Here is an 11,894-nt window from a genome sequence, read left to right as displayed (position 1 = left end):
GATAGTAACTTGCATGTAAAACTTTAACCAGAATTTTCTAAGTCCAAAAGGGGGCATAATTTGCTCAAAATACATGTTAAGAGTTATGGAACCTGACCCAGTGAGGTTGGTAACTGACCTAGAAAAAGAATAAATAAGTTTCAAAGCTATATGCCTTTTGGTAATAGCTGTATGTACTTGCACGCAAAATTTTAACCAGGATTTTCTAATTCCAAAAGGGGGCATAATTTGCCCAAAATACATGTCAGAGTTATGGGACTTGATTCTATCAACTAGTTTTATAACCCCGAAGACACGTGAAGTTTCAATTTAATATCTGCATTAGTTTTGGAGATAGTAACTTGCATGTAAAACTTGAACCAGGATTTTCTAAGTCCAAAAGGGGGCATAAATTGCTCAAAATACATATCAGAGTTATGGGACTTGACCCAGTGAGGTAGGTAATTGATCTAGAAAAAGAAAAAATAAGTTTCAAATCAATATGCCTTTTAGTAATAGCTGCATGTACTTGCATGCAAAACTTTAACCAGGATTTTCTAAGTCCAAAAGGGTGCATAATTTGCTCAAAATACATGTCAGAGTTATGGGATTTGACCCAATGAGGTAGGTAATTGATCTAGAAAAAGAAAAAATAAGTTTCAAATCAATATGCCTTTTAGTAATAGCTGTATGTACTTGCACGCAAAACTTTAATCAGAATTTTCTAAGTCCAAAAGGGGGCTTAATTTGGCCAAAATACATGTCAGAGTTATGGGACTTGACCCAGTGAGGTAGGTAATTGAGCTAGAAAAAGAAAAAATAAGTTTCAAATCTATATGCCTTTTAGTAATAGCTGTATGTACTTGCACGCAAAACTTTAACCAAAATTTTCTAAGTACAAAAGGGGGCATAATTTGGCCAAAATGAAGGTCAGAGTTATGGGACTTGGTGCTATCAACTAGTTTTATAACCCCGAAGACACATGTGAAGTTTCAATTCAATATCTGCATTAGTTTTGGAGATAGTAACTTGCATGTAAAACTTTAACCAGGATTTTCTAAGTCCAAAAGGGGGCATAATTTGCTCAAAATACATGTTAGAGTTATGGAACTTGACCCAGTGAGGTTGGTAATTGACCTAGAAAAAGAATAAATAAGTTTCAAAGCTATATGCCTTTAAATGATAGCTGTATGTACTTGCATGCAAAAACTTAACCAAGGTGTGACGCCGACGCCGACGCCAGGGTGAGTAGAATAGCTAGACTATTCTTCGAATAGTCGAGCTAAAAAGTATGGTTTTCTCAGCTGGGTACGAGTCCAAATATATCTCGTATTGTACAGTACAATGTAAACATGGGACTTTTTGAACTGTCCAGATACGAAAAAATACAGGTTTTTTGTACGCATGTGCAAAATGGACATTCACGATTGGCTCGATAAAGTAGATATAGAATAATCAAAATATCTCTCCGTGGGACATGACATTGAAGGAGACATCACAGGTTCACACAAGTTGTGAGAGATTGCATTTCTGAAGTTTTAAATGCAGTTTTACATTAAAAATTTTTTTTTCATTATTTAATTAAGAAAAATTCAACTATCACAATCATGTAAGGTCTCTCTTTTTTTTTTTAACAAAGACTTTTGTATTAAAGAATGCAATGAAAAAAAACAACAGGTCTTTACACAGACTGGTTTGTTTATTTCTTTTATAGGGTTTAAACGTCACACATAAAGAATTTGTATCAATGAATGACTGTCCTGCTTCAGATGAAGGAAAAAGACCCCTAGCTGCCTCTCTTAGTATTGTTTTAGTGAAGGCTAGCATGTGAAAACAAATATCAAAGGCCTAGGTCTTGTGGTTTTAGAGAAGAAGATTTTTAAAGATTTTTCCTATGTAAGTCTATGTAAAACTTGTGACCCCCAGGGCAGGGCCTTTTTTCACCCCAGGGGCACAATTTGAACAATCTTCATAGAGGACCATTAGATGATGTCACCTGCAAAATATCAAGGCTCTACGCCTTGTGGTTTTTTAAAGTTTTTCCTTTTGGTTGCCATGGCAACCTGAGTTCTGAATGGAATTCAATTCTTTGAACAATTTTGAAAGGAGGCCACCCAAGGATCATTCCTGTGAAGTTTGGTGTAATTCTGCCTAGTGGTTTTCAAAAAGATTTTTTTCAGAAAATGTTGACGGACACACGACAAACGACTGATGACGGACATTGAGCGGTCACAAAAGCTTACCATAAGCCTTTGGCTCAGGTGAGCTAAAAACTAGCTGTGTGAGTTCTGTTTATGAAAGAATCTATACCTCAAGGTTTTGAACTCACATGTATGAGAGACAAGTGATTCCTAGTCAACGACCTTAACCTCTCAGCAGTGGAGGGCCTCTTAAGCCATTGGAGCCTTTGGCAGTTAAGGCCAACTATTTCAGAATTTTACTTCACATAAAACAAGAGCACCGCCTTGCGGGTGCTGACGCTCATCTGATTTTTTTTGTGTAATAAAAATATTGTCCTACCCATGATTTTCTAAGTCTAAAAAGGGCCATCATTCTTGCAAAAAGCAGGATAGAGTTATGTTACTTGATGTACAGTGTCCACTTATGATGGTGAAAAACTGTTGCAAGTTTTAAAGCAATAGCTTTGATAGTTTATGAGAAAAGTTGACTTAAACATAATACTCAACCAAGAAAATGATTTTCTAAGTCCAAAAGGGGCAATAATTTTTGCAAAAAGCAGGATGGAGTTATGTTGCTTGCTGTACAGGGTCAGCTTATGATGGTGAACAAGTGTTGCAAGTTTCAAAGCAATAGCTTTGATAGTTTAAGAGAAAAAGTTGACCTAAACATAAAACTTAACCAAGAAATCTGATATTTTCTAAGTCCAAAAGGGGCCATAAATCTTGCAAAAAGCAGGACGGAGTAATGTTTCTTGCTATACAGGGTCAACTTATGATGGTGAACAAGTGTTGCAAGTTTTAAAGAAATAGCTTTGATAGTTTAGGATAAAAGCTGACCTAAACATAAAACTTAACCAAGAAAACTGATTTTCTAAGTCCAAAAGGGGCAATAAATCTTGCAAAAAGCAAGATGGAGTTATGTTTCTTGATGTACAGGGTCTGCTTATGATGGTGAACAAGTATTCCAAGTTTCAAAGCAATAGCTTTGATAGTTTAGGAGAAAAGTTGACCTAAACATAAAACTTAACCAAGAAATCTGATATTTTCTAAGTACAAAAGGGGCCATAAATCTTGCAAAAAGCAAGATGGAGTTATGTTTCTTGCTATACAGGGTCAGCTTATGATGGTGAACAAGTATTCCAAGTTTCAAAGCAATAGCTTTGATAGTTTAGGAGAAAAGCTGACCTAAACATAAAACTTAACCAGGCAACGCCGACGCAGACGCCGACGCCGACGCCGACGCCGACAACCGCTCAAGTGATGACAATAACTCATCATTTTTTTTCAAAAAATCAGATGAGCTAAAAACAACAAACTTGGCACTTTCAAAATAGAATATCAAAACAAAATTGACCGCGTACTTCAACAAAAATATTAGCAAATACTTTACAAAAAGCAAGTCTACAGCACGGCGATTTGCATAAAAAGCACAACTGAATCTTGTAAAATAATTAATTGGTCACATTTTTCTTTCACAAAACTTCAAAAATTATGCCATTCAAAGATCATGTTGTTTTTGTTAAATAATATGATACAGACCAAATAATTGCACAGTGATAGTGTTCTTGGTGGTAAAGACGAAACAATTCTTCTCTGTGATAAAGACAAAAATACACATGTACTGTGAAATCATTAACATTCGCGGGGGACTAATTTTCGTGAATTTCGTGGTTGACTCAATCCACGAAATTTAATCCCAATGAACAAGTAAAATTCTCATTCATTTTATGTTCAAAAGTTGAAATCCACTAATTCATATCCCCACAAAATTGCCGTTATGACCAAAACCATGAAATTTCATGCCCACGAAATTTGATGATTTTACAGTATACACCAGTATGAGGACATTTTACATAAGTTAAAAGTGCATCTTTGATCATCTGGTAGCTTGCCCTAAATATGACTCCAGGGGTTAAGAGTTCAAGATCCACTCTAAGAACAAATGTGCAATTCCGAACTTTTTATCTATAAGTTGTGCAAGGAGTATTTGTAATATTTGATAAAACATATTCAAAACCCTATGTAAACTCTAGAAAGCTGCCTTTGACGGTAACAATTACTGAACTATAAGTGAATGAAAAAAAGTCAATATTCTGTACAAAATTCACAAACATTATGGTAATTCTTTTTACAAAATGGTACTTATGTCCCATGCTTTGAACTGTTAAAGCCGTAAGAATGTCCTTACATGTAGATTAAAATGTGCTTTTTATTAATAATTAATTTTATTTTAGTGCAAAAAATCTTGTTTATCAGATATACCCCTTTCAATTAAAAAAAAACATAGAAATTAAATCTCATCCAATATATAATGCAAAACTTGGCCGTAGTTAATTCACACGTGTATATAATGCCGTATTTAATCATACTGCTTTGTGGACTTTAACTTAAGATGTGATTCCAAAAACTGACATGCATGCATTGCAGATGATGTTACAGGCCACTTCAGAGATGCAGTGCAAAATGCTCTTTTAAGAATAATACCGCAGCAGACGTCATATCCATGCAGCTTCTCTATAAGATATTACAAAGTAGCAGACATCATATAAATATTTTCTTCTTCTGCACAACACATCATGTCCACTGATGTCAAATCAAACGACACACCTTAGTTAGAGGAATTTATATCAAAATACACCACTTTTAGGTTTAACATGACAGCCAACATTACACCAAAAGATGCACAAATAAGTTAAGTGATGTTACATCGAAATGTTCCGCTGATGATATAATATCACAGTGGACATTACAAAGCACTAAAACTTGAAGATGTCCAATCAAAATGCTCCTCCAAGCGACAGCACATCAAAGCAGACGTCACAAACTCGTACAGGTTTCGACAGGTTGTATTTTACAATTGGCATGTCTTTTGCAGAACATTTGGAACACAATAAACGGCCACAATGTCGGCTGAAAAGAAAAACAGTTGAAAACTTTTATCAAAAAAATCAAAAAAATCTAAGAATGCACAATCTAATCTGTCTAAAGGAACTGACTTAAAAATAGAATTAATAAACTGAATTAAACAAGAGCTGTCTCCATAGGATGACACATGCCCCCAATGGCACTTTAATTGAATAGTTATGGCAGATGTTAGAGTTTAGGACCTTTGACCTACGAAGCTGGGTCTTGCGCGCGACACATCGTCTTACTGTGTCACACATTCATGCGTAGTTATTTTAAAATCCATGCATGAATGACAAAGATATGGACCGGACACGCCCATCAATGCACTATCATGAAAAATGACCTTTAACATCTAAGTGTGACCTTGACCTTTGAGCTACAGACCTGGGTCTTGCGCGCGACATGTCGTCTTACTGTGGTACACATTCATGCAAAGTTATTTGAAAATCCATCCATCGATGACAAAGATATGGACCGGACACGCCCATCAATGCACTATCCCTTAATGTCTAAGTGTGACCTTGACCTTTGAGCTACTGACCTGGGTCTTGCGTGTGACACGTCGTCTTACTGTGGTACACACTCATGCCAAGTTATTTGAAAATCCATCCATCGATGACAAAGATATGGACCGGACACGCCCATCAATGCACTATCCCTTAATGTCTAAGTGTGACCTTGACCTTTGAGCTACGGACCCGGGTCTTGCGCGCTAAACGTCGTCTTACTGTGGTACACATTCATGCCAAGTTATTTGAAAATCCATCCATCGATGATAAAGATATGGACCGGACACGCCAATCAATGCACTATCCCTTAATGTCTAAGTGTGACCTTGACCTTTGAGCTACGGACCTGGGTCTTGCGCGCGACACGTCGTCTTACTGTGGTACACATTCATGCCAAGTTATTTGAAAATCCATCCATCGATGACAAAGATATGGACCGGACACGAAAAATGCCGACAGACCGACAGACGGTTCAAAAACTATATGCCTCCCTTCGGGGGCATAAAAATAGGTGGTCATTCATAACTCATGAAATTTAACTGTTAGTGGGTTAACAGGAAGAGAAAATGGCAATATTTCCAGGCAGGTTATGTAGTATTAATCTATATTCAAAGGTAGACTTTAATACCGATTTTACTATATTATAAATGACACCTTCACAATATTATTATTAATAATTAAGTTTTACCTCAAAAATCATATTAAATTTCTCACTTCCGCAAGTACAAGTGATGGAAAAGTCGATGAAAAGTCATTACTTACTTACTTCCTAAAATACAATAAAGAATTCAATACTTACCAGTGATGTTTTCTGGTTTTGATACTAAATTTAACATTACATTCTAAACAGACTTCCCCATCACTCCATGGCGGCTCTTTTGATAACATATCTGTAATACAAACATAATAGTGCAAAATTTTAGCTTTTTTTTTTTAAATTTAAACTTACATGTATTCATTTCAAGAATGTTCTTACAATCTACGTTAACTAGCTCAACACGAGCTTTCTGGATTTCTGATTTCACAGGATTTGATAAAGTTGTGGAGTATGTGGTCAAACTCCGCTCTCACTGAAATCTGAAAAGGAAACCTCAGGATCCGGAATCTTATCCTATAAGTCTGCTCCCTAAGTGATTATTCAATTTCTTTTGTAGAAACTTTCATCAGGATAAATGTTTGTAGGTGACAAATTGAAAGATAAACAAGAACTGTTTGTATGCCTCCATCACCATAATGGCCTGTTAGAAACTATAGCTATCACTAAATGTGATGAATGTACACCTAGCATGCACTGACACAGTACATTGCAATTTGACGCACACAAGATTGCATAATTATGTGGACTGTATGTATATAGACTGTATGTATACAGTATAGTAACAAAAAACAAGTCCCATAACTATGCAGAATATTTATCTAAAAGAACGTGACATGCACCATGCACAACTAGGGTTGGTACTGATCACTTGTGTGAAGTTTCATTAAATTGTGTGCAAGGGTTCGGAAGATTAGGCGTGCACAAGATTGCATATGCACACTGTATGTACATAGTAATGTTTACAAGAAACAAGTCCCATAACTCTGCAATTTTTGTTGTTGAAAGAACCTAACATGCCCCATGCACAACTACTGTTGTTACTGACCACTTGTGTGAAGTTTCATCAAATTGTGTCAAGGGGATGAGGAGAGATGGTGCGCACAAGATTGTGTCTATGTATATAGTATAGTAACAAAAAACAAAGTCCCGCAACTCTGCCAATTTTTTTTCTGAAAGAACTTAACATGCCCCATGCACAACTACTGTTATTACTGATCACTTGTGTGAAGTTTCATTAAACTGTGTCAAGGGGATGAGGAGAGATGGTGCGCACAAGATTGTGTCTATGTATATAGTATAGTAACAAAAAACAAAGTCCTGTAACTCTGCAAATTTTTTTTCTGAAAGAACTTAACATGCCCCATGCACAACTACTGTTGGTACTGATCACTTGTGTGAAGTTTCATTAAATTGTGTTAAGGGGATGAGGAGAGATGGTGCGCAAAAGATTGTGTCTACGGACGGACAGACAGACAGACAACCTGAAACCAGTATACTCCCCCTTACAACTTTGTTGTCTGGGGGTACAAAAACATATGACTGTACCGGTAATATTGTGTGCTGTAAGCCTAAAAGATCAGAAACCATTTTTAGCTTCAAGGTCACTGTGATCTTGACTTTTGACCCATTAACCCCCAAAACATCTACTGATTACAGGAAATAATTACAGAATGTTAATGGAAGGCACAAGTTTTCCTTATTAATTGAGCGAAAAATGTTTTTCAGTTTTAAAGTCAATGTGACAATGACATTTCACCTTTCAATATCAGAGGTCATCTACTGACCACAGGCAATCATCCTATGAAGTCTGGTGACAGTATGTCAAAGGATTCTTAAATTATTGAATGGAAACCCATTTTCAGTCTGGAGGTCACTGCGATCTTGACCTTTGATCTACCAACCCTCAAAATAATAGGAGTCATCTACTGATCACAAACAGTCGCCCTATCAAGTCTGAAGACTGTAGGCCAAAATGTTCTTTAGTTATTAAGCAGAAACTGTTTACATTATGATGGTCACTATGACCCTGACCTTTGACCTATTGACCCAGAAACAATTCTCTAGTTACTGATAAGAAACAAAATGGTCTAGCAACAGACGGACAGGCCCAACTACAATGAGCAAATCAATATACCTCTTGTTCTTTGAAGGCAAGCATAATAAATGGGAATTTCATTTTTTCCTTATGAGCCAATAAATTAGTGACTCTCAAACAATTTCACCATATGTTTTAACAAGTCCTACTGGACTTTATGGAAGTTTTGATTTTTTTTCAATGTTTTCTGCAACTGAAATACACATGTTAAGAATATGACTGAAATATGCAGTCACAGTTGAAAATTCAGTCTTGCAAAAGTAAATCTAACATACAATAAAGTACTACGAAAAGTCTATCACTCGAAAAAAGTTGTTAATACTTTTCAACATATGCACATTCAGACAATCCCTGTTCTACATAATTATGTACATTCAGACAATCCCAATCCTACATTATGTACATTCAGACAATCCGTGTCCTACATAATTATGTATATTCAGACAATCCCAATCCTACATTATGTACATTCAGACAATCCCAATCCTACATTATGTACATTCAGACAATCCCAATCCTACATTATGTACATTCAGACAGTGATGATCCTATGTACATTCACATAATCACTATCAAATACATGTACCTTGAGACAGTTACTATCTTACATCTGTACATTCAGACAATCATTTTTCTATGTATGTACATTCATATAATCACTATCCTACACATGTGCATTCAAACAATCACTATTTTACACTTGTAAATTCAGACAATCTTATTCGTACATAAGAACATTCAGATAATTACTATAATGATGACAATTACTACATATATACATTCAGACAAAAATTATCCAGCATAAAATTATCCCTATCCTACATATGTACATTCAGGTAACTACTATTCCACACATGCACATTCAGACAAATGCTATCCTGCATATGTACATTCAGACAATCCCTATCCTACATATATAGATTCAGACAGTAACTGTCTTACATCTGTACATTCATCATTATACATATGTACATTCAATCACTATCCTAAATATATACATTCAGACAATCACTATCCTACATAAGTACATTCAGATAATTACTATTCTACATCTGTACATTCAGACAATTGCTGGCCAGCATGTGTACATTCAGACAATCCGTATCCTTTTATTATGTACAGTCAGTAAATCACTATTATACAATGTTACCAACAACACGAGCATTTACCTAAAAGTTTAAAAAGCAGCTGTTTAGTTGCCACCGGGGCATTGAACACGCTAAGTCCTTGCTTGTTGACCTCTCCCAGCGGAGACCCTGCACGCACCAGAGCTCGACACAAGTTTCCATTACCATTCATGTACGCCAACAACAATACTGAAATATAGAAACAACAACACTGAAATCTAACAAGAGCTGTCCGTAAGACAGCCAAGCTCGACTATTCGAAATATTGTCCCAGAAGCAGGAAAATATTACCCAAAAAGGTTAAATATCAAAAGAGTTTTAAGTTCAAAAGAGGGCATAATTTGACAGTTATGGGACTTGCTGCTATCAACTAGTTTTATAACCCCGAAGGCACATGTGAAGTTTCAATTCAATATCTGCATTAGTTTTGGAGAGAGAAACTCGCATGTAAAACTTTAACCAGAATTTTCAAAGTCCAAAAGGGGGCATAATTTGCCCAAAATACATGCCAGAGTTATGGGACTTGACCCAGTGATGTTGGTAATTGATCTAGAAAAAGAAAAAATAAGTTTCAAATCTATAATTACGCCTTTTAGTTATTGCCGTATATACTTGCATGTAAAACTTTAATCAGGATTTTCTAAGTCCAAAAAGGGGAATAACTTGCTCAAAATACATGTCAGAGTTATGGAACTTGATCCAGTGAGGTTAGTAATTGATCTAGAAAAAGAAAAAATAAGTTTCAAATCTATATGCCTTTTAGTAATAGCTGTATGTACTTACACGCAAAAATTTAACCAGAATTTTCTAAGTCCAAAAGGGGGCATAATTTGGCCAAAATGAAGGTCAGAGTTATGGGACTTGCTGCTATCAACTAGTTTTATAACCCCGAAGACACATGTGAAGTTTCAAATCAATATCTGCATTAGTTTTGGAGATAATAACTTGCATGTAAAACTTTAACCAAAATTTTCTATGTCTAAAAGGGGGCATAATTTGCTCAAAATACATGTCAGAGTTATGGGACTTGACCCAGTGAGGTTGGTAATTGATCTAGAAAAAGAAAAAATAAGTTTCAAATCTATATGCCTTTTAGAAATAGCTGTATGCACTTGCACGCAAAACTTTAACCAAAATTTTCTAAGTCCAAAAGGGGGCATAATTTGGCCAAAATGAAGGTCAGAGTTGTGGGACCTGCTGCTATCAACTAGTTTTATAACCCCGAAGACACAGGTGAAGTTTCAAATCAATATCTGTATTAGTTTTGGAGATAGTAACTTGCATGTAAAACTTTAACCAAAATTTTCTAAGTCCAAAAGGGGGCATAATTTGCTCAAAATACATGTCAGAGTTATGGGACTTGACCCAGAGAGGTTGGTAATTGACCTAGAAAAAGAAAAAATAAGTTTCAAAGCTATATGCCTTTAATTGATGGCTGTATGTACTTGCATGCAAAAACTTAACCAAGGTGCGACGCAGACGCCGACGCCGACGCCAGGGTGAGTAGAATAGCTAGACTATTCTTTGAATAGTCGAGCTAAAAAAAAAAATCAATAATAAATTACAGAAGTATAAAAATGACAATACTGAACAAGAGCTATTTGTACAACACATATGCCCCCATGATGATCTTCCCATTTTTAGTCCTGAGATCACTACTTTGACCTTTGACCTTTGACCTACTAGTCCCCAAAACAATAGGTATTATCTACTGACCACAGGCAATCACCCTATGAAGTGTGTGCACTACAGGCAAAAGCATTCAATTATTGAGGGAAACCATTTCCAGTCCCGAGGTCACAATGACCTTGACCTTTGACCTACTAACCTTTAAAACAATAGAGATCATCTACTGACCACAGGCAATCATTGAACACAACAGTCCAAAGGTACCTTAATTACCTAGCAGAAACCATTTTCAGCTTTGAGGTAACTGTGGCTGTGATCTTTGACATACTGACCTCCAAAACAAAGGTGTCATTTACTGACCACAAGCAATCATATTATCAAGTTTAATGATGTAGGCCACTGCGTATTCAATTATTGAGAAAAAAAAGTGTTCAGTCTTGAAGTCACTGTGACCTTGACCTTTAACCTTCATCCCAAGAAACAATACTGTAAAAGCTCATATTTTCACTGGATAAAAATTTCATGAATTTGAAATTCTGAGTATATTTGCGAAGTTTAATATTCGCGAAAAAGTAAATGTGGTATCCTACTTGAATTTGAATTATACTAATGGTGAATATTTACATGAGGATTAATTTTTTGCGAGATGTTGGGCCCCACTAATATAGCGCAAATTAAACCCTCGCGAAAATTTCTGCTTTTACAGTATGGTTCTTCTACTGACCACAAGCAATCTAAAATAATAGGGTTGTTTTTCCACAGTACTGATTATCTCCCCTGAGGTAAAATGTAGGTGATCATGGAATTGCTCAAATGTTGTCCAGTGAAACTTAGATACAACCCAATTTCAATAAGTAGAATAAAATTCTG

General features: G+C 35.9%; 1 protein-coding gene across 1 annotated transcript in view; it reads right to left on the bottom strand.

Annotated features, from left to right (window-relative positions):
• Window positions 1-3,468: 3,468 nt before the first annotated feature.
• LOC123533984 (rabankyrin-5-like) overlaps window positions 3,469-11,894 on the bottom strand; it is an 80,507-nt gene continuing 72,081 nt past the window's right edge. The window contains exons 23-25 of the mRNA XM_045315997.2: window positions 9,438-9,584; window positions 6,375-6,465; window positions 3,469-5,069 (exon numbers count right to left, since the gene is read on the bottom strand). Coding sequence (XP_045171932.2) covers window positions 4,937-5,069; window positions 6,375-6,465; window positions 9,438-9,584 — 371 coding nt within the window. The 3' untranslated portion in view covers window positions 3,469-4,936. The remainder of the gene's footprint in view (window positions 5,070-6,374; window positions 6,466-9,437; window positions 9,585-11,894) is intronic.

This window comes from Mercenaria mercenaria, chromosome 12, assembly GCF_021730395.1.
Source record: "Mercenaria mercenaria strain notata chromosome 12, MADL_Memer_1, whole genome shotgun sequence".
Classification (NCBI taxonomy): domain Eukaryota; kingdom Metazoa; phylum Mollusca; class Bivalvia; order Venerida; family Veneridae; genus Mercenaria; species Mercenaria mercenaria.
Note: the sequence above shows the minus strand (reverse complement) of the source record. Positions and strands in the feature narration are given on the sequence as shown.